General features: G+C 38.6%; 1 protein-coding gene across 18 annotated transcripts in view; it reads left to right on the top strand.

Moving 5' to 3' along the window:
* LOC132131136 (receptor-type tyrosine-protein phosphatase S-like) overlaps positions 1–24454 on the top strand; it is a 131888-nt gene that overhangs the window by 96022 nt on the left and 11412 nt on the right. For 5 of the 18 annotated variants that reach the window (XM_059543096.1, XM_059543102.1, XM_059543099.1 and 2 more), the window contains 14 exons: positions 421–538; positions 4059–4652; positions 5568–5662; positions 5749–6002; positions 6381–6468; positions 6644–6871; positions 6959–7119; positions 8912–8926; positions 9298–9410; positions 13567–13614; positions 17962–18059; positions 19672–19795; positions 21694–21869; positions 24286–24405. In XM_059543096.1, the coding sequence (XP_059399079.1) occupies positions 421–538; positions 4059–4652; positions 5568–5662; positions 5749–6002; positions 6381–6468; positions 6644–6871; positions 6959–7119; positions 8912–8926; positions 9298–9410; positions 13567–13614; positions 17962–18059; positions 19672–19795; positions 21694–21869; positions 24286–24405 (2232 nt within the window). Of the gene's footprint in view, positions 1–420; positions 539–4058; positions 4653–5567; positions 5663–5748; positions 6003–6380; positions 6469–6643; positions 6872–6958; positions 7120–8911; positions 8927–9294; positions 9411–13566; positions 13615–17961; positions 18060–19671; positions 19796–21693; positions 21870–24285; positions 24406–24454 lie in introns of all 18 variants that reach the window. The other 13 variants (XM_059543103.1, XM_059543111.1, XM_059543105.1 and 10 more) reach the window with 8 other exon arrangements.

The raw sequence follows: 24454 nt of genomic DNA, 5'->3' as shown, positions 1-24454 counted from the left end.
ATACAGAAAAAACAGTAATATTAGTAATGTTTCCAAACTTTTGGTCTGTACTGTATATTTAGAATCTTTTATTATATATTTAAAAAAATCCCGGAAAATATGCATTGTAGTCCAAACGAGTCGTTCGTTGTAGTTTTTGAAAAGTGATTTCTGTCAAACACAATATCTCCTTTAGAATTGGACTCTGAGCTTTGTAACTTTGCAGATCTTTTTAATGCTCAGACAGTACCATTACAGACTAACTAAAGTTAAAAACAAATTGAAAAAGCATAATAGGACCCCTTTAAAATAGACAGCAGAGTACATATTGCAGGTCGTGACATTGAAAAGAGGGGAAACTGACGCCGTGCATGTGCGTCTTTAAAAAATCCAGTCCCCTAACACAGTGCTAACTTCTCTCTTCATGTCCATTAACCACAGGAGATGGTCATCGGGGGCCTGCAGCCCGACACCACGTACTCCATCACTGTGGCAGCCTACACAACCAAAGGAGACGGAGCCCGCAGCAAACCCAAGCTGGTGGTGACTAAAGGAGCAGGTCGGTAATAATACCGTTATCATTAGCTGAGCTCCGGAGCACCGCAGCCCAGGTGTTTTGAGCTTCTGGAGCAAAATTAACCTTGAGGGACTTCAGTCGAAAAAGAAAAAACAAACATGGCCTGTATAGTGTGTCTGGAGTACATACAAGCTATAAGGGAATGTAGAGCTGGGATTGTACATTAGCGGTTTGGGTCAGAATAATGACAGATTAGTAAACTAGCATGCTAACAGTGATTCAGTGCATTAACAGTAAGCGAAACAGCATGCTAAACTACTTAAACAATTCCATTTTAACGAACTCTCAGACTAAAAGTGTTTCCTAATTGTTGGTTTATATTAATTGAATTTTTGGTTGTGTCCTGAGCATTGCATCTTTTAGATTTTAGAAAACGTTAGCACTCTGTTTCACTCTGCTATGCTAAGTTAGTCTTTATGTACAAGGAAGTAATAATACTATAGTATTTTTATAAGTACTTTCTCTTTCTATACATGCAGACTAACGTGTTTTACCTTTATGTATCTGACATCATGATTGTTTCGCTGTAAGGCTTGACATTAAGTTAACATGGTTTAAGCGCTATAATCATTACGCTTTTACTTCTACAAGCCAACTGCTCACTAGACAACCCACTGTGTTTTATACATTCCTGGGCAGTCAAAGGAAGGAGCTCCCTTCTCTTCCCTCCTCAGAAAGTGTGGGGAAACGCTTACAGCAGACAGAAGAAATAAATAAATAAACAAGACTCAGCCCAACTTAAAGAAGCGGCATCGCTCTTTCATGTGCCTGAAGAGAAGGGAAGCTTGACCAATGGGGCTCAGAGGAGCCTCTCTGGGGCACTTTCATGCCTCATTTCTGCTACATAATACTGTCAGACAACTTAAGCCCCTGCCTTATTGTATTGATAACGGCCGACCCGCCCCTTTCAAACCCCGAAGCAAGGCCGCTTGTCATCTGAGAAAGCTGGCCGTCCACGAGCTGCCATTCTGCATGTCAGAGATACACTTCAGACCGGAGACTGGGCAGCGTGAAGCCCGTCACGCCGAGATGACATTCTGTTGTAAAGGCTGAAATAATGTGTACTAGAGTCAGCATTGGTATTTTCAGTGGTTGAAATGGAACTAAAAACGTAAAACATTCACTGAAATACAACTTATTAATTACATTTGGGCAATTTGCCAATGTAACATTTCTCATTTTCATTTAAAGTTGATGTACTAAAATAGCTAGGTAGAAAGGAATAAAAAATTTATATATATATATATATATATATATATATAAACAATGGGTATAGAAAATAAAGTAAATCACATTTTGATGCTTTACAGCCAGAAATGAAATTGGGCAAAGTTTTTGTTTTATCCAGCTGTATTTACTGACATGTTGGTGTTCTGACATCTTTCACTTAATGTCAAGGCAACATTTCTCATTTTTGTTTAAACATACAACTATATATATAAAACAATGAAAAATAATAAAAATAAAAAAATATTTGTATAAACTATAACAGTATATGAGTGAAAATAATGCTGGTTTAAATGCACAAAATGTATTTTTATTTTGAATGATTTTTGTGTCATGTTTAAGTACATTTCAGCCGTATTGACAAGCATTATTAATGTTGCGTTCAAAGAGGCCCGTAATAAGTTTCCTGTGCCTTGATCTCCAAGCAGATGTCCTTGTATCGATCTAATTGATGCTGCCTGTTGTCCAGGAGGAACGACACGTGAATGATTGATTCTGTTCTCATTTCAGAGCCAATGTACTGATTGATGTGTGCACCGTCAAACCCTTTGCTAATACGCCTTATCATATGCTATTCCACATGCATTAAATGCAAAACGCCACGTTTTTAAGATTAGGCATCGGTAGGCCAGATTCCAATCAAGTACAAGCCTTCCTTTTTTTTATTTCCTCCTGTCTCCCTTCATCCGTGTTGGAGATGAGCAGATTGCATGCTAATGCAGGGGCTGGAGGTGTTCTTCACAAGTGTCCGCTTGGATGGCTGCCACGGCTCGGGATACAGAGTCTGGATGACTCACAATCCTTCAGGCACTGTGGTTATTCTCTTCAATTAATTGGTCCACTTAGGGCCACTTGCTCCAGTCCTGATTGTGGAGAGTGAAGCTCCTCGTTTTGGTCTCTGGAGCTTCTAATACCGTCCGATGCCAGGATACTGTGGCATGTAATTCAAATTTCTTTAGATTGCAGTTTTTGGTTTATCGGATTACAAACTGGCATTATAGTATTTATAAATATGTTTATATTTATGGATCCGTTGCGTTTGAAATCTTGTTGCTACTTTGTCTGAAAGTGCTAATCAGCTAGATGAGCATTTGGCAAAATATTTGTTTATTGAGAATAATATCATGAATAGGTGATATAAATTAAAAAAAAATACATTTTGACCATGATTGTTAATTTTGCTTGATGCTTGTGTGACGCCATGGTAAAATCACAGTAAAACATGGTCATTTGTGGAATGCTGCTTTGATTCATTTCTTGTATATTGTAGAAAACCTAAAGACTGGTAATTACCTTGACCTTTTTGTCATCATATTCTAAGGACATTTAGTTGGATGGTTATATTCAGACATATTTGGTTGGTTTTGCCCTTGTCTTTTGTATATTTGATATCAGTTCAGCCCAGAATGCAGCGCTGCAGTTTCTCAGGGCTAAGTCATGTCAGCTTGCAGTCGTGCTTTATACGCTTAATATAACTCACTGTAAATCCTGTCGCCAGGTTAATTGCATGTAAGCTGAAGGTTATTTGATTTTGTTCCTCTTTTTCGTAGAGGTTTCTCCTCCACTGGAGATGAGAAGGACGGAGAGAGAGAGGGAATAAGGGAAGGGGAGTGTGTGGCATGAGTGTGAAATTCAATCCTATCTTAATCAGTGGCTGTGGGTCAACAGTGACCGTTAATGCAAGGCCTAATGAGAAACGTGCCTGTGGTCCCATGGAGAGGATTGTATGTCGTCCAGTGGAGTGGACTGGAGTGCTTCAGAGGAGGGGAAGCTGGCCACAATCACGGCGTCTCTGACCCTCGTTGTCCTCTCGCTGCGGCAGATTACGCCATTTCCCCATCACCTTCATCAGCAATTCTTTGTTTTTTTTTAGTAGTGATTCGTCCTTCTATCTGTTCTTATGTTCTCCTTCTCAATCATATGGCTGTTAACCCACAATCTCTCATCCAGTGATCTGTTCAACAACCATCTAGTCACTTAAAAATTAATAGCTTTTTCAAAACAGATTGTTCAGACTCGCCTTTCTGGGTAACATTGGAGTATGGAGTATATGTGGTGTTAGTGCCTTTATGACAGTTTTTACAAAACATACATGCTTATATAATGGTACTTTACAGGAACAGAGTTTGTAATAAATCCCTTTAAAGTTATTTTAGATGGCTTTTCCTTAGTAGGGAGTACCAAGATGAAAATACACCTGGTTATGCTACAACAGACTTAAGTGAGATACGGTTCATTTGAAGTGAATGTAATGTTCCTCTTTCTCTCTCTACAGTGTCGGGGCCTCCCTTTCTCTCCGTCAATCAGAACTCAGAAACTACTGCATTAGTACGCTGGCAACCCCCTGATTTCGTCGCTCCGGTTCTCGAGGTGGAGGGTTATCGCCTACAGTTCGGCCGAAAGGACGTGAGCCCCCTGGCCACGCTGGAGTTCAGCCCTCGGGAGTTGGAATATTCCATTAGCAATATCCATCGAGGGGCCACGTACATCTTCAAAGTGTCCGCCAAGTCCAGATCAGGATTTGGCGAAGAGGCTACCCGAGAACTAAAAGTCCCAGAAGAGGTTCCTCAAGGGTATCCTCAAATAATCGAAGGGTCTAACATCACCTGCTGCTCGCTACAATTTGCCTGGTTGCCTCCGGTACTAGCAGAGCGCAATGGCGCTATAACAGAATACACAGTGGCTTACCAGGAGGCCGGAACAGCCGGTGGACCCAAAGAACTGCGTCTGCCGGCAAGTGAGGACAGCTACACTCTCAAGAGTCTGAGGCCCAATGCAGTGTATGATGTGAAAATTCGAGCGCACACCAGTGTAGGTCCAGGGCCCTACAGCCCACCGATCCAGTATCGAACAGTGGCCTACGAAGCAGGTACGGGTTGCTCATTTCACCGGCTCAAGGGACAAACCTCTACAATGCAAGCACCTACACCCGATTATATAAAATCTCTGGGAGCCACATACCTCACTAACACCCTCCCCCACAACAAGGTAAAATAAGTCAGTAAGTTGAAGTCAGTCAGTTTTGAAAGGGGAGGAGCATCAGTTTTTGCAAGGTAAGTGCCGATTGGTCAGACACGCCCAGCACATTCACTCATACAATCACAAAACTCCCCAAGTATTCCAAGGTAGGCGAGAAAAACGTCAAGGTGATCCCAGATCGGAAGTCAAATCAGGCGCACTTTGTTTGGGTTTCCTTTTGGATTTTTTAGGGTTTTCTCGTTTTGTTTAACAGTTCCTCTTTTCTGTACTCACCTTTCCCCCTGCTCCCACACTGGGATGGTTTGCAGCATGGCGTCCCATGATGCACTGCTAACAAGTGTGGGCATGACAACTGTGTTTGGGGTTTGTCCTCGTTCTTGTCGGCTTTCTGCAACGGCAGTGCCTGTCCAAATTCAAGAGCACGCAGCAGTGGGTTACTCAAATATAATGTGGGTTCAGCTATTCTGGAATCGTTCATGGGGGATTATGGGAACTGTTTGCCAAATGTTCTTGTTGGGGCGGCACTGCCGGGCCAGGGCAGGCAGAGTACTGTGCAATCCTGTGGTTCTGTGTTCACCAGTCCAGTCTAGCGTGCTGTTTGTCCCAACTGAGCGCCTCCCCACCTCCCTTTCACAGCTAACTCCACACACCGCTCACTCAGAGGGAACAAAGCCCCTCTCCTTTGGGGGAAAACTGTTCGCAAGCATCGAACACTCTGTCAGCCTTCTTTCCCTTCAGACTTGTTGTATTTTTCCATTTCTGAAGTGTCTTTCTCAATTTGTTTCCTCCATTCACCTCTGGACAGATGTTCCTAAGAACTTCACCGTGAAGCTGGTCACCAAAACTACAGTACTGCTGACCTGGAAGTTTTTCGATAACCGCTTCCCATATCGCTGTATGGTAAGCAAGCTAATGAATCCTGTTTTGTATCTGACTTAATTCATGATGTTATTACACACAATTTATCAATGCACATTGGTCCACAGATTGAGTACAACCGGCAGAAGGTTGACATTGATGCTAGGATGGCCAAAGCGCTCATCATCAACTTGCGACCCAACAACACATATGAGTTTAGAATCGGCTGCCAGGAAAGCAGCGACGGTGGACCCAAACACAAGCTCATCGCACGAACAGCACCACCTATTCTGGTCCGAAAGCCAGAGTTTGACCTGAAAAGAGAGCCGGACAGTACGCTGACTATTGTCTTCCCACCTCTGGAATCCAAAGAGTTGATAAAGTGAGGAAAACCAAATGCCGTTCTAAGCCAGAAACGCATTCTACACAAGCATGTGAATGCAGACACAACCAAACTGGAAATGTGGGGGTCCTTTAAAAATGTTGATGTTGGAGCCATGACAAAAAAAAATAAAAAATAGTTTGCTGTAGTGCCCCTTGTGGCCATACTGAGAATGCAGTAAATACTAACTTGAAACAGCTGCGTTAGAATAATTGTGTAGGGAATTTTTCAGGTTTTGTTGGAAATCGCCTCGCTAGATGTTCCGATATTTATGCTCTGACAGATACAGCACAGAAAAATAATCAACTTTGGTGGATAGGCAGTTATTTATCTAGTTATTTTTGTAATGGTTTTATGCACCATCTTGACCTCTTGCAGGACAGTCTATGTTGTGGTGGTTCCTCTGAAGAAGGGAAGAGGTCCGATCCGACACATCAAGAGCCCAGATGAACTGGACCTAGAAGAGGTGAACATACTCAACTGAACATAAGTGTTATTTGACTTGGTGATTGTTTGAGTAAATAATACATTTTGTTTTGATAATTTTAAAGTTTCGGTTGTGTTCCCAAAAGAATCAAATATAATATGCAGTGTTTTAGATGTTGATTTCAGTTCTTCTCAAGCAGTATTTTCTCCGATAGTTGCTTGGTGATAGAAGACTCGGTCAACGCCACGCTCGAACCACACGTCAGCTCAAGCAGGTGGACGGGAAGCGGCCTTACATCGCTGCCAGCTTCAAGCCCTCATCCATGCCACCGTCCTTCACCTTGGGCAACCAGATGGTTTACAGTGGCTTTGAAAACAGGGTTCTGGAGCCCGGGCAGGAATATGTGTTCTTCATCCTCGCCGAGCTCAACACCACTGGAGGGGTGAGTGAAATTTGTGGAGGAGCCTTTTTAATTCGAGTTTCAAGACTTGTGCAAAGATAGCTAAAACCTTTTTGTGCTTTTGTGCAGAAATCGTTTGCGTCCAGTCCCTACACGGATCCAGTCATGGCTCCTGACGTGGACCCTAAGCCCATAGACACAGGAGGGGATGGACTCATCTGGGTAGTGGGGCCTGTTCTCGCTGTGGTCTTCATAATCTGTATTGTGATCGCGATTCTCCTCTACAAGAAGTGAGTGGACATGACCACCAACCAGTCCTCCAACCAATACGCTCGTATAGGTTGTTTGTCCAAATCCCTGAAATAGGACCCATCAGAGTGTATACTACAATTGCGCCCCTATCGGCAAAAGGATGTTTTCATATTAATCTTTTGTACTCTTTTATTTGCACTCTGATTTGCGTTTCGTGTAGCTCAGTTGGTAAATTAATGCGTTATACCTTGATATGCACTCATGCTATCATGGGTTCGATCCCAGAGAACGGACGTGCACGTAATATGTATATGCTCAATAAATCATAATTTAACATGATTTCTATGAGGGTTAGGTTTAGGGGTGGGGTTAGGTGTGGTCATTCGAACGAATAAGCCACCTTGTAAAATATGTACAAATTACTGAGATCGGTGTAAAAAGTCCACACATTGCATTTAAATTAACGTGCGTTTTGATTGGTAATGATGTTATATGTCATTTCATGACGACAGACGTAATGCGCTACTGTCATTATTTTTACACCCTCTAGAGGCCACTTAACTTTAAAACGTAAATATAGGTCGTAATTAGGTGCTTGCACAAACGACCTATATGGTCGTTTTTTGTCGATAGCCAAGCTCCGACCACTCAAAATGAGAACTCATTTAAGCTTTTCGTTATCTTTTTTGTTATATTGAAGACATTTATAATTATAATTTACATATTAATATTATATAATTTAGTAATACATTTCAATTACAATAAATGTAAATCTAATAAAATGGAAAGCAAATGTAATTAAATACTATGAATTTAATTATTAATTAAATTGTTTTGTTATAAGATATATATGTCTTTACAAAACATTTTAATTAAAAATAATAATACTGTTTTATGAAATAGTTTTATTAAAAGGTACAAAATTTAATGTACATTTATTCAACTTGATAAATAATATAATTATAATTACTATATTAATTAAAATATTTTGTAAAGATATTTATCATGCGTATATTAATATAATGTATTTAAAAATTTCTGTTTCTGAATCAATATATTTAAATCGAATAAAATGTAAAGTAAATATAATAAAATAACATAGTTAGTTTTTAGTCATTAAAACGTTTTATAAAGACATTTAGAATTATCATATTTTATATTTAATTATAAATGTAAGTGTTGGTCACAATAAATTCAATAGAAAATGCATAAAAGACTATTTCCTATTATTTTTCATTAAAATATTTTGTAAGGACATTTATCAATATAATTAATATATTATTATAATATAATTTACTCTGCTGTCACAAATTTAAGCTGTTCATATAAGGAGTAGTGAGTCCAGAAAGGTAAATAAATGCTAAAAGAAGGATTTAAGCTTATTTTAGGCCTCAGCATTGGCATAGTTTAGAGAAGTTCAAAGCGGAGCTAAGAAGAGCAATTTATTCGATCGTATCAAAAATTAATGAGGCTAATAGCTATTAGCTTCAGAGCGCGGCCAAAGCAATCGTGCTGAAACTCAGAGGGAAGCTATTTCTCATTAGCGCCTCTTGAGCCAGGTTAAATGCGGACGACTCCTGGCTAGTATTTCCTCCCTCGGCTGGACCTTGAGTTTGACCTCTGGTGTCTGGAGATCGTATAGCCCCCCCGGTGGGCACAAACACACATCTTTTACTGGTTTGTCCAAATGCAGATGAGATAATCTGGCTCCGCTAGTCTACCCTGTGAATTTAAATGCACTCTATTGATTTCTTTTCCTCTCCTCTTCCTTGTTCTCTTTGTTGTGTTTTCTCCATTTTATTTATTTCACTTCAATGCTTTCTTCGGAAGCAGCAAGCCTGACAGGTAAGGTACTTTATTGCTGTTTTCAAGGGGGCAAAAGAAAGCAACATGCTTCAGCATAAAAGCAACTTTTAATTAGATGGCAGTGAAAAACTAGTGGGTTCAACCAATGTGCCCCTCGGCTGTGGTGTTTTCTGCACTGATAAATTTGATACTTGCATGTATACATTGTGTGTGGCACTAATTGAATCATTAAGATTGATTGAGTCATTCTAAATCAAGAGTCATTGAGCTGAATCATGCACTGAATCGATCAGGAAACACTGGGTGGTCATTTTGTGCACTTGTGGTTTGATTCACTTGTTGTTTTTCTGTCTCGTTTTTTTTTTAAATTTCATTAAGTCTTTGCATTTTTCTTTCCTTTTCTAAAGCAGCAAACGTAAAGAGTCAGAGCCACGGACGAAATGTCATCTGAACAATGCTGATATCACCCCTCACCATCCCACAGACCCAGTGGAGATGAGACGAATCAACTTCCAAACTCCAGGTATATCGACGTGAACAAACAGCCTTAATCACTTCAAAGATTAACTTTTCTCTGGTTCATCTCTCGAAACCTGTCCGAAGGCCATGTCATATTTATTTTTAGGTCATATTTCACCTAAAAAAAGTATATTTTGTTTAAAGAAAATAGAGCTTTTTTTGTATTTCAACATCATTTTCTTATCATTCTTCAGATTTTCCTTTCAGACATGCACTTTGAAGTGTGCAAGAGTTGTTATTTCTAATTAGTTTCTTCACTGATGCAGTTTATTGGTTAATAATTGCATACATCCTATCAGTCAACTTTATTTTATGTTTGGTTCATGGTTTGAACGTCCAAACAAGATTGAACGTCCAAGGAGTTTCAGAGACGTTTTTGCCATTGCCGTCCTCTTCTCATTCAAAAGTAGACAATCTCTTGTTTTGTACAAATCCTTCAGTTCAAAGACTTCATTTTTGCCGACTTTGAGTGCTAAAACTAGGCTATAAATAGACTTTTAAGATTTACATAGATTTGGGAGATAGAAAAGCCAAACAATTTAAATTACAAATACTGTTTCGAATATATATATATATATATATATATATATATATATATATATATATATATTTAAATTAATGCACCAAGGATTTTGTATATCGCTGATGGATCATTATGTTTTTATATTTAATAGTATTTTTTTATTAAATTATTTTAATTTTGTAACTTTCGACTATCATTATGATTTATATTAATGTTTAATATTATTATCTATACTTATTATCTTTATTATATATATTTATTTACTTACTTTGGCTGTATAAGGTCAAGAATATATTTATTTCCTATTTATAATGCTAATTATTATATTAATCCTGAATAATAATGCTTGTAATCACATCTAGCCGATAACCGATAATTGTCTATGCTGTTTTTTTCTAATGTATTTATGTATTTATTTATTTATTTATTTTGGCTGTATAAGTCACCAATATATTATGCATTCCTATTTACAATCCTAATTAAAATATTAAACCTGAATTATAATGCTTATAATCACATCTATCTGATAACCGATAATTATGCCTATGCTGTTTTTTTAATGTATTTATGTATGCATTTATTTATTTATATTGGCTGTATAAGTCACCAATATATTATGCATTCCTATTTACAATCCTAATTAAAATATTAAACCTGAATTATAATGCTTATAATCACATCTATCTGATAACCGATAATTATGCCTATGCTGTTTTTTTAATGTATTTATGTATGCATTTATTTATTTATTTTGACTGTATAAGGTCACCAATATATTATGCATTCCTATTAACAATCCTAATTAAATTTAATCCTGAATTATAATGCTAATCATAATTACAGATAACCAATAAACACTGTAAACAGAGACTGAACGTCCTAGCAGCTTCCGAAATGTTTTTGCCTTTTCCGTCCTCGTCTCGTTCTAAAGCAGACAATCTTTTGTCTCAATCAAATCCTCCAGTTCAAAGAGTGTCTTCATTTTTTGCCAGCTTTGCACGCTAAACCTAGCCTGACATTTCTTTCCGGCTGCTTGAAGTGGCGCGGAGTGAATTTGTCGACGCCTTCTCTCTCCTGTCTGCTCTCCCCATCAAACAGCTCTCGTTTCAAAGGCGGTAATCTCACCACGGCCGCCCGAGAGCTGTCCTTCTTCAGCCCAGATAAAACGAGTGCCAGCTGAGAAATGGAGGTGGAGAATGCAAGAAAGCCACTATCGCAACCTCATTTCCCATAATCACCTGTCCATTGTGGGGCATCTTGTCCAGTAGCCGCCTAATAACACATCTGAAATGAGCCCGGCGCACTTTCATCTTATTTCTCACCTCTTTCGTCTGCTTCAACAGTATAAAGAGACTCGCCTCGTTAAAGCCATCCTCGTTGGACTTTATTAATTGAGGAGCGTTCAATTTGCTACGCGACGTTGTTCTTTTTAAGCGTGGGGTGTCATTATCTCTTTGCTTGGTGAATTTTCATTTAAGTGGACATTTTAGCTCAATTAACTGGGACGGGGAAACATTTGCAATATTTCCATTAGCTAATAGGGGCCATTGTTCAAAGCAGCACACTTGAGTTCACATGGATGACTGGCACATATGGCTCACAACTTATCCTAATGAGACGAGACAACGACATTCGGTTTGGTTTGTAACATGTTTAGGGTCAGGTTCTGCTCAGTTCTTCTGTATCCTCTTCAGTATGTTTGTACTGATATTATGAATCATTTTAGAAAACAAACATATTTATTAGCAAACTGTTTAATGCGAAACGTTCACAAAAACTCATGGTTTTTCCAGGCCTGTGATAATTGTGTCTGTAAACAGAAGATTTGTATTCCTTGTCCTAATCCTATTTAGTAATTTTTTTAGGCTGCTGTCTAACATCTCGCCACAATTCACTGTTTATTTTTTTCTTTATTGATTTTACTCATTTTACTCATGATTTAATAAATCATGTTATAGAAGAATAATTGCTTTTATATTGACTTTTAAGATTTACATAGATTTGAGAGGCTTAAGATTCAATGTTTTAAAATCATATGCCGTTTTGGTGTGTATAAGTGATGCATCTATGCATCTTATTTTAAATTGATAACTCATAATTGTTAATTATTTTAATATTAGTTTTCAATTATTTTGTTGATTTTTACCAATCAGTTCATTTTAATTAATGATTGGTGTAATGATTTATATTAAAGTTTAATCATATTATTTATTTTTGCACATACAGATAACCGATAATTATGCAGTTGATATATTAATTCTATTGTCTGTGTATGGTCACCAATATACTATGCATTCCTATTTATATTTTTAAAGCTTACAATTATACACAACCGATAAATATATAGATAATTATACAGATAATTATCTCTATGATGTTTTATTTATTTAATTTTTAATTCATTTATATTGGCTGTACTGGTTCACCATTATGCATTCCTATTTATATTTTTAAAGCTTACAATTATACACAACCGATAAATACAAATAACCGATAATTATCTCTATACTGTTTTATTTATTTATTTTTTATTAATTTCTATTGGCTGTACTTGGTCACCAATATATTGTGCATACCAAATTTATAAAGCTAATTATAATATTAATCCTGAATTATGAGGCTTGCAATCACACACAACCGATAAATACAAATAACCGATAGTTATCTCTATGCTGGTTTATTAATTACTTTTTTATTAATTTCTATTGGCTGTACTTGGTCACCAATATATTGTGCATACCAAATTTATAAAGTTAATTATAATATTAATCCTGAATTATGAGGCTTGCAATCACAAACAACCGATAAATACAAATAACCGATAATTATCTCTATGCTGGTTTATTAATTAATTTTTTAATATATTATGTATACCTATTTATAATGCTAATTATAATATTAATCCTTAATTATAATGCTAGTAATAATTTCAGATAACAGGAAAAATCAGGATAACATAATTATTGCCCAGCTGGTTGAATGACCTCCCAATCTCAGTCTTTACTATTTTTTAACCAACATAAAGCATTAAAAGTATATTTTGACTTTTGTTCTCAAAGGACTGCTAATTCCAATGCTTATTCGGACCTGATCCACTCGCCAGTGTGTTAATCTGGGCATCTGCATAGGTGTCGTGTGCCGAAAGTCATCACAGATGGTTCAGACCTCGACAACAGAAGCTAAAGACGCTCCTCATGCGTTCACGCTTCAGACAGCTGGACAAAAGTCGAGCACTAAACGCTGACCGTATGTCTTTTTACCACTCGATCAACGCCGCCATCTGATAGTTTGAGGATTTATTCTTTAAAAAACCATCAGTGGCTGTGATGTTGGATGAAGGACGGCTGCTATGTGAGTGACTGTCCTACTTTCAGCGTCAGGACCCTCCTTCATTCAAAGCAGGGGTGGTCTGTTCTCCTGCCTGGTTAAAAATGCACAATATAGTCAAAAAAAATTTATTGGAGGGATAAAATGCATAAACGAGAAGTTCTACTTTTTTGCTTATTAATTTCCTTGCATTTATCTTGTTTTCCCATTTCTTTCAGTCCATTTCAAGATTTGATTCTCAACTAATGATCAGTACATTGAAAGAGGGATGCTTTTATTTTATGTTTTTGCTGTTTGCTGTTTTTCACAGATTCGGGTCTAAGCAGTCCTGTCAGTGAAGCCGGTTTTGACTATGAAAGTTAGTGCTCACATCTCGCGCTGAGTTTTGGTGTTTTCAAATCTTTTTTTAATGCGTCTGCCCCACATCCGAAATAATGGGTTGTGTTTTCTGACTACATTTGCATATGACCCCACCCCACAAACTGCTGGAGCTGCGCTAATTCTCACTCCTGTAACCCTGGAAAAGTTAAAAGGAATCATAATTCAAATGAAATGAAAAGACTAAATCTCATTAGCAATTTCTTTCCATATATGAGATGCATGATTTAGGATCAAATCAAGTATATAACCCTATTTTTTTTTCCAACATCATGTTTTGCTTTTTACACATAACCTGGCCATATTTAAACTTCAATTTAAATAAAAAGGATTTATAATTATGATTATAATTAATTAATATCTAAACATTTGAATAAAGAAATAATTGTTAATATAGTTAAAGAATTTTTATATTTAATAATTTTTTTTTTAAATAAAAATACATAAATATCATTGAACACAATGATTTATATCTCTATTATGTTTCCAATTCCTGTAATCAATATCTTAATACCTTAGTATTTTAATATTAATATAATGTAATTTAAATCAATATACAATTATTATGTTAACATTGTTTTAATATTATTTTATAATTAAGCCTTATTAATGTTTTTGCTGATAACAAATATAATTTATATTAATGATTAATATTATTAGTTTTTAAGGATACAGATAAATGATAATTATCTCTATTTTTATATTGCTTTATTATTAATTCCTATTTATAATGCTAATTATAATATTAATTATATTAATATATACAAATTTAAACTAACAGTGAGACTGCAGTTTTTCTAGACATTTGTTCTGCATCTGTGGGAAGTTAAAATGCGAATGCGGTTTACTGTTTCATCTTAATTATGACAACTTTTAACTTTTATTCGTAACACAGCCTTTGATTTTGTCTTTTTTTCCCTTAAACTTCTGCTTGTTGATTGCTTCGTTCTCACCGGCTTTTGGCTGCACACTATTAATCCACAGTAAAAGCAGCAGATCATGTAGAGACAGCTCTGCTGTATGATTTTAACACAAGTCTTCACACATTCCAGCATCCTGTTCCTCTCTCCACCGATGGGGTCTTTCTGCAGGCGGAGATAACGAGCTGAATTAATTAAAAACAATAGTCCGACATTTGATACATCCCTTCTGCCCCCCAGCGAGACAGAGGAATGAGAAACACGACTACCTTTTTTTGTCGTTTTTATGGGGAAATATACTGAGTGCTTTTCCTTTTATATGTAAATGAACAATCGCATAAAATCATTTCGCGAACAGCGGCAGCGGATATCAAAAGGATTTGTTATTTGCATCACCTGACAAGCTCAAATAAGAGACTGAAAATATGTAATTAGACTGTTTGCATCTCTCGTGCTCGCTGATCTTGGGCTTGATTGCATGGGATAAAAAGACTCTGCGGTGGAGAGAGAGACACACGGAAATCCTGGCAGAGAGAGCAGACAGGAAATGAACAGCTAGAGGAATTTGTCCTTGAAAGAGTTTATATCCTATTGGACCACGCTTAAACAGCCTTTCTAGCATCTTTCGCATAAATACTTGAAACTCAGTGTAGTTAATTATAATTATATGAGGTCATTCACATAAGGCCAATTTTGTAATGTGTATTTGGTGCTTTCATCTGCCACAAAAACGTTAACGTCTTAGATAATCTTCATTTGGAGGATTTTTACGGTGTGCAGCTATTTGACACAGCATACTGTGAAAGTTTTGATAACCAAAAAAAGCTTTTTTTTGCACCCGATCGGATTGAATGTAATTGTTTCTTACATCTTGCAGAGAGAAAATGTATAAGAACAAACAAATAACAGCTTATTTATGGAATGGAAAGATGGGACATGAGTAATTGTTGTTGACACAGAGCAAAGTTGAGGAATGTGTTGATATTGAAAAGCGCTAATCTTCAGAGTTTGTTGGATTTTGATTGGCTCTAGATGGCCTTTCTCATTGCATTATGAAGGCTGTTAGTGTTTAGCATGCAGGTTTGATCTCAGGTTGTTTGCCAAAGGTGCCCTTCACATCTTCTTTGAGAGTGCTTTGGCATATATTACCTTGGTTCACCTTAAGAGGGTAAAACTGACTCCAGACTATCTCTAAGTGCCTGGCCAAGCTGATGAGAATAACATTTGTGTGGTTGAGGGAAAACCGTTATTAGTATAGTTTGATTGGCTTTGTTTTGCATGGAAGTCTGGAAACTAACAGCTAGGAATTTTTCGTTGCATCTTGAGACTTAGCAAGCGTCCTTTCTCAATCAAACCCAAACCATTTGTGGCGCACAATATTACAAGAAGAAAAAAACTTGAAGTGAAATTGAGGATGGCTCAATGTGATTATGCAGATTGTCCATGCTTACTTAAATCACAGTACTCTTGAAAGAAGTCAGCATTTAACCTCACAAATTTGACCTCACATTGAAGAAAGTCCAATACTCTCTATAAAAACGTTGGTGTCCATTTTAGGAAGAGCTTGGTGACGATATCTGTTTTCTGCCATAATCCATTACTAATTCATAACTGGATAAACTCCACAGCAAGAGACATAGAAAGGTGTTAGTCTGAGCAAACCGTAAAACTAGTGCTTGTTTAAGAAAAGGTCAAGCATGGGCGACTGCTTCTGTGACATGCTTGCTTAGCTTTGGCTGAACTGAAGCACAGAATACTTTAACTTTGCACCGGGACCATCGGGTCATCTTAACCCAGGCCAGAACTCTCAAATAAACCCAGTATTTTACCCTGATTACCCCCATCATCTCCCCTCCACCTCAAGAGCTTTATTTCCCATCATTTCGCAAATGAAGGATTACATCAGGAACTTATTGCATGCTCCTGCCAAAAGAAAAGCTGTTAGAAATATTAAGGCTAGAGGTGTACTCCAGGGAAAGGAAATATTGTATTTTTTACCTCCTGCTCGCTCGTATTTTTCGTGTTTAGTGTGGAAGCATTCCAGTATTTTCCCCCCAGAGCAGTTCAAGTCCATATTTTGGTTACGTGCAAGGCGGCATGCAAATTAGTCTGGTTATAAAGCCTAGTATAAAATACAAGACAGAAGCTTGTGTTTCCTCATACACAAGTCTACAGCCAGCAGTTTCTGAATGCTAGAATTGCCTACTTGACAGGGTTACTGTTAGGGCGGGAGTGTCCAATTTTTCTCCTGGAGAGATAAATTCTTGAAGAGTTTTGCTCTGAAACACCTGCCTAAATGTTTCTATTGATCCTTAAGACCTTGATTAGCTGAATCAGGTAAATAAAATTTGGGATTAAGCTAGGTGGCCTTCCGGGATTAGGATTGGATACCCATGTTTTAGGTTAGCATAGCATAGCATAAACCTGCATAAGGAAAATGTATACCATTCTCCTATTCCAGACACAATGTACATAGGGTGACTGGTAGTGTGCTTTTGGCCTTTTGGCCTTTTGTCTCGCGTTTGATTAAATCTATTACGTTTCAGCTCTCCAGACATGAACATATTTCTCAAGGGCAGATCTTGGGGGTTGTTTCAATTTATTGTTCCTGTGACTCATTTTGAAAGGAGATTTGTTTGGTTTCACGAAGGCAATCAAGCGCATTATTCCCCTTGTCTTAGCCCGCTGAGGACAAACGTATGGTTTGTCTTACCAACCAAGTATATGAAGTGTCCTCCTGCTTCTCGTTTTAAGCTACAGCGAAGTGAGAAAGAAGAGATTTCAATGCTGTTAGGAACCATTTGACCCACTATCATTTTTGTAATTGGTCTGGGGGTTTTGCAGCAACTTAGCAATCATCCGTAGGTCGTTTCCTTCATATTTTCTATATAAATGCATCCCGTTTTTTGTATTAGGACAATCCTGATTGGTCCGATTGATGTAGAGCTCTGGCCTGGTCACAGTGTGTCTCTAACATCACCCACTGTTCCTCACTCCAGTCCCCACCTCATTGTCTCATTTGCTTGGGTGTTTTCCCCCCACCACCGATCCCATTTTCTCCACCAACATTTGGGATTTGGCTTCTATCTAGTGTTGTCAAAGGTACTAATGTCAATACCAATCGGTACTGAAATGTTTATTGTTAGTGAAATGTTAGTGCATTTTGAGCACTGTTGAGTGGATTCTCAAACAGCTCTGATTGGCCATTGTGTCAACACTCAACAGATACGTCTGTGATTGGCTACAGTGTTTGAGAATCCTTACAACAATGCTTGCAGAAATGCTGGTATCGTACTGACTAACACCGACATCGGTACTTTTTGATAACACTACTTCTATCTTTCTTGCCCCCCGTTGGTCTTTCTGACCTTATCTTTCTGTGTCGTCTTCTCCTGATTGGTGCACAGGTATGATGAACCACCCTCCGATACCCATCTCTGAGCTAGCCGAGCACACAGAGCTACTGAAGGCCAATGACAACCTGAAGCTCTCCCAGGAGTATGAGGTACTGCATTTTATACAGAAATACCATTTTATGTTATGAATAAGATTGTTAGCCATTTAAAAAGATGCTGCTTGTACAACAGTGTGGGTATTCCTGCAAAACAAATGCCAGTGAATTATTTTACCTTACATGCCATGGGGTTTTGAAGTGGCACGGATGTATTGGTTTAAAGTGCTGGGCTCGCAAACGTAGTGGCTGCTGATTAGCCTTTGCTATTGCTGAATCAGCATTCATTTGCATAGAATAAATGTCGTCGTCCATCTTAAATCACAGCATGCTACGGCAGCACTGCCATCAACACCCTCGGGGCTTAATGCCATCTTAAAAGGCTCCCAGCATGAGCCAGACCTGACATCTCAGCAGGAACATAGGCACGCTTGAGTTGAGCCAACCCACTACTATTTTTGGGACATGGCTTAGCATATATTAGCATTAGCTGCATATGCTATCCAAATGAAGGAACACCATTCATAAACAGCTAAGCCTGAGTAGTAGTCTGACCTCAGCCATTTGCAAATAGGTATTCAGCAATGGCATAGACAGGATCACCTTCGATAGTTTTGGAGTTACATAAATAAATAAAAAAACAATTTAATCTGCTCTGGCTTCATGAATAAGAAGGGGGTCCATGAACCCTTTGGAGTTTACAATGGAACTGCAAGGCTGATTTGAAGCAGATAAATGTGTTGATATGATATGAGGATGTGGATTGGGATTTATGCAAAAACATGCTGTGGATCACGAAAACTCCAGATTATGTCATCATGCTTCCATCCATCTGTGATCCGTTAGTTCCCATTACAGTGTGACATTTGGCTTGAAGGAGAATCAAAACAATCCAAGTTGTGTGCACTGAAACCCATGGGCGGTTTGCAGGGTAGATGATGATAAAAGAGACATGTTTGAGAGCACGGACAACCTGTGGAGGATCCATGCTCTGTTATTTGTGCCTGCAATCATCACAGGGTAAACAGCTACATCAATCCCCACATTGTGGGTTATTTAGCCCCAGTATCAGCATGCAGAGATGGTCGCATAAATGAAAACATCCCTCAAGCTAGAAGAGCTGGGACGGAGCCATTGCCCGAGAACAGGCTTGGAATCATAATGGAATACTAAATTACCCCAACATGGGAATAGAATATTTATTCAGAAATATTGGGAATGTGGTGACATTTATCTTGCTGGCATCAGATAATTCACCCCAACACAAGCAGGAACAGACTATTTTATCAGCATTTCCTTTGCTATTATTCACTGTCCACGACAAAGCTACCTGGTCAAATGCTGTTGAATATTTAAACGATAGCACTTTAATGTGCGGCTGTGATTGCGGCAGGAGGACTTTTATCTTGTTGTGAATGTTTATCCTAGCAGCTTTGTGTAGGATCCTCAAATTTGCTAGTTTCCGTTAGTTTTAGTCCTCCCAGGATCCGTGGCCTCACTCAACCCTGCTTTCTGAGTGTTGAACTCTCTTCTGTTTCTTTGCCGCCTTCTGATGTTCTAGCGGATGTAAACTCACTCTCTTCTCACATTAGCATTCATGCCAGCGATGCTGAGGGATTGGGAAAAAGCCCTGAGGGTTGCTTCACTCTGTTTTCTCTTTCCACAGTCCATCGATCCGGGTCAGCAATTCACCTGGGAGCATTCCAACCTGGAGGTCAACAAACCCAAGAACCGCTACGCCAACGTCATCGCCTACGACCACTCCCGCGTAATCCTGGCACCCATTGAAGGTTGGACAGAACTGCACACACACTGATTCTTTCAAAGAAAAGTGTTGCATCTAAAGGTTCCAGAACGACTGAACTTTCTTGTCGCCCTCAGATGCATCGGTCTTCAAAAAGGCTGTTTATTTGAGAAATTTACTAGTGCAAGGTCCTAAAACCTTATAGTGTTTATCCGTATAAATTAATCTGCTTTCTTCCCTTCCCACACAATTCTATTGTCTGTTCGTGCACATACAGGAAACAAGTCAGATAACAAGTCAGACAAGGAGTCAGATAATTCACAAGCAGCTGAAATTGCACAGCCATGTCACAGAGTGCCTTCGGTTGAGGTATAGAAGCTGTCAAGCTTTTGGAAGAAACAGTAGAAAATCAGCAGAGATTCTTCTGTAATGTTGGTAAAATGCCCATCTTTTTTCCATCCAGAGGCAACTGTCAATCTTCAATGCTCCTTTGTGCTGTTTATAGCTATATCCCCCCCTAGGTTCCCTCCCTCGTCGTCGCGTCACCTTGATTTTTGCTACAGTTCACCACAACCCAATTTAGATGAGCAATAAAACAGCGTAACAGAATCATCACAAAGACAGCGCCCATAAATGCATAAATTAATCAAGTTCGAAATTTCCATTTTACAGTGCAGTGATTTTGCCATTAGACACAGCGGTGGAACAATTCGTGCAGGCAGCCGTTCTCTGTTCACTTAGCTATGACTAAAGAGAAACACTCTTGCGAGCGCTTTGTGAGACGGGGAAGAGGCTTTTAATGGCATCCTTTTTTCCCCCTGATTGCTAATTTTGCCTTTTTCTCCAACCTAGAAAATGATCACGGCCAAGTGTTTCATTGTTCGTTGTTAAGGCACGAAAACAACAATTTAGCACCGCGGGCCTGTATTTGTGATTAAAGCTTTTTTGTGTTGGATAAACTGTACAATTAAATATGCCTCTCATAGGTTATTTGCCAGAGGTCTGAAGCGAGCGCAGACCCAGAGTGTAATTACAAGTGACTTGTTTGAGAGAATTAATGGTGCTTCCTACTGGGGGATTTGAACAAACCCCTAACCTTAAGTGTTGAACTTTGCTGTATAATTTGTCCCTCACCATTTGTGCTATATGTACAGGATTGACGCATCAAATCAAAATGTAATTCATCAATACATTTCTTTGCCACGTACTGTAACTGGCTTATTAAATCACCTCTATTATTATTGTAATGAGAATTACATGTTGGTACTCAGACCAACAATGAACCCCTTTAAGGCCCAAATCCAGACCAGGAAGTAACCCTAAAGTCTCTGAGATCCCAATTTTGAGGGCCAATGTCATATTTATGTGGTTTTGAGAGATATCACGACCTAGACCACAAGATCGTTACGTCAAGCAGTGGCACACAAGGGCTTTACTGCCTCATGGATCCTGAGCTTAGGCGGGAGAATGTTTGGCTGCTTTATGGGAGATTTACTATGGGCCGCACAGAGCGATGGCAAAAAGAAAGCGAGATGGGGTCCGGCGTGTGTTCTGCTCGCTGATTTACTCCTAGACCAGCCTAATTCCATCGTATAGCATCTGGCCCTAAATCAGCTGCAGTGGATGCTGTTGGCCGGCCCTCAGAGAGCTAGACAAGGCAGAAAAAGCTGGAAGGAAGTGAGAAAAGGCTGTGAAGGGGCTCGATGGCTTTTCTTTCATGGGGATTATTTTCTATGATGGATATCTGTCACAAGCTCTGCATTGTGCCAGTCATATGTTGATGATGTACTCATATTTCTGTATCGTAAACGCTGCGTTTTTGTGTTATGTAGCATAGCGTCAATCAAAATCGTGCTTTTTCATGATGCGTCCCTTGAAAAGTGGACATTTCTATCATTCTGGCCCTAGCTCTTACAGTTACCAACCTACTTGCTTTGTTTCAAGGTATCACAGGCAGTGACTACATCAATGCTAACTACACTGACGGCTACAGGAAGCAGAACGCTTACATAGCTACACAGGGGCCACTGCCGGAGACCTTCGGAGACTTCTGGAGAATGGTGTGGGAACAACGAGCCACCACTGTGGTCATGATGACCAGACTAGAAGAGAAGTCAAGGGTGAGGCTAAACAACAACAAAAAAAGGATTAATCTGGAATACTATACATAGGTCTCACAAAACAGTGAGAATATTGAATTAGCATGTTGATCCTCAAGCATAAAAATGTACAGTATATGTAAATAATCTGTAAAATGGTCCATTTTATATTGATACTTGACAGTAATAAATGAAATGGTTTGCAGTGCATTCTAGGATTGTCTTATCGCAAAAGACAGAATTTCAGTTTTGCTAAAAGAAATACATTTACATTTTGAAACAACCAGAGGTGGAAAGAGTACAAAAATATTCTACTCAAGTAAAAGTACCATTACATTAATGAAATTTTACTTAAGTACAAGTAAAAGTACCAGTCTAAAAATCTACTCAAGTAAAAGTAAAAAGAAGCTCATTTAAACTTTACTCAAGAGTAAAAATTACTTAGTTACATTTTAACAGTGAGAGAGAGTCAAAAATGGGACAGGCCAAGGGTGTCAAACTCAGTTCCTGGAGGGCCACAGTCCTGCACAGTTTAGATATAACCCTAATTAAACACACCTGATCCAGCTAATCTAATCATTTAGGTTTATTTGAAAACTACATGATATGTGTGCTGGAGCAGGGTTAGAACTAAACTCTGCAGGGCTACGGCCCTCCAGGAACTGAGTTTGACACCCCTGGGATAGGTCTATTAATCTCAAACTAGTTGTTTTTAATTAAAGGAATCAGTTATTTAGAATAATAAAACATTTGGGCTGTTACCAGGCAAATCAGTATCAACAAACTCATCTTTTAATGCAGAGGAAATGCAGAAGATTCATTGGAAGTGGCATTTAGATGTATTACACTGTTTAGTGCAGGACAAGAATGCATTTAACCTGCAGTTACAAATGCATGAATAATGTTTTGATATACAAGAGATAAAATGTTGAATACTCATTTGAAATGATAAGAATTTAATTATTTAAAAAAATCTATATTTTATAAGTTGCTAGTTTGGTCTTCCTAGGCAAGTACAGCTTACACTGCATAATAGAGCATACATATGGCCAGGGGTTCACTTCATTTCCATCGAGTTCAACTTCAGAATATGACGGGGTTTCGTTTTCAGCGGTGTCTGCACCACTAACGCCTGTTTTGTCCGTCTGCATCTTTCTTGTGATTTTAGCGCCGGTTTGCCCTCCTGCCCATTATGCCGTAGTTTCCAGGGAGCGGTTTATTTTTTTTATTTTTATTTTTTTTACTCCGTAATTAATGAGTTTTAAAATGTAGCGAATTACAATACTTCAAACTAAATATACTTAAGTAAAAGTAAAATTACAGATTTAAAAAATTACTTTAAAAAGTATTAGTACACAAAAAAGCTACTCAATTACAGTAACGCGAGTAAATGTAATTCGTTACTTTCCACCTCTGGAAGCAACCTTAACATCTGGTGATGTCTTAAAATCCTGGGTAGCTAGGCAGCTCACTAGGTTGTGGAAGGGAGCTAATAGTCCCTAAGAAGATAATAGGTCGTCTGTTTTAGCCTTGTTAAAAAAAGTCTGAGCTTCATACTGAACAAATTAACATTATTCCACTTGGAATGCCATTGCCGGTTGAGTGGATGAACAAAAGGGATGGAGAAAAATGTAGGGAAATGGGACTTTCCGATAACAACTGGAAATCATCTCTCGGCTCTATTCGGGGCAGTTCGGCCCGTTTACCACAAAAAAAAGAAGAAAGAGGAAGTTAAAAATCCGTCATCTTGAAACTGTGACATCTAGAAGTTCCATCACACCCTAGCCTGTCAGGCTCAGCAGACTCCATCGATATCTCAGGACACCCCCTCTCACTCTCTTTCACCATCTTAGCGGGCGCCACATGGTGTATTAGAGCTCTGTCAGATGCGATCAGAGTAAGCCGTTCAATCTGCAGCATAAGCGCAAAGAACGCATTTAACCTGCACATTTTTCAAGCAGCGAGCTGTCACATCGCATCAGGGCACTGAGGGCAGCCCGAATGCTCGCCATGCTCCGTATTGAGTGCATCTTTGGAGCAGGCCAGGGGTCTGTCAATGTGCCAGGTGTCGGAGGAGGGAAGAAAAACATTATGCCTGGGTATTGATGTGACGTGGGTAGACGGGAAGGGTTTGAGATTGCAGGTGTGAACCCCCAGGACTGAGTCATTATTTGTGAATCAGAGACTGTTACTAGTCTTACTTCTCATTTAGTAATTTAGTGTCTTTGGAAAAGGCTTTAGGTAGCTCCCAGATGATTATTTGATCCAATCTTGGTGAGATTTAGTTCAATAGCACTGTAATTCCTCAGCACACTGACATTCGGAAGGCATTTGCATAGAGATGTCTGTGTAAATCAAAGTCAATGACCTCCAAAAAAAGACAGCTAAACTCACATGAAAGACATAAGGTATGTTAACGTTACCTCACCCTCTGCAGATAAAGTGTGACCAGTACTGGCCAAGTAGAGGGACGGAGACCTACGGTATGATTCAAGTGACGCTCCTGGACACCATCGAACTCGCCACTTTCTGTGTGCGCACCTTCTCTCTACACAAGGTAAGACTATTTGTGTCCACCTAAGTAGAATGCAAACCAATTCAGTCAC

Source organism: Carassius carassius, chromosome 48, assembly GCF_963082965.1.
Source record: "Carassius carassius chromosome 48, fCarCar2.1, whole genome shotgun sequence".
Taxonomy (NCBI): domain Eukaryota; kingdom Metazoa; phylum Chordata; class Actinopteri; order Cypriniformes; family Cyprinidae; genus Carassius; species Carassius carassius.
Note: the sequence above shows the minus strand (reverse complement) of the source record. Positions and strands in the feature narration are given on the sequence as shown.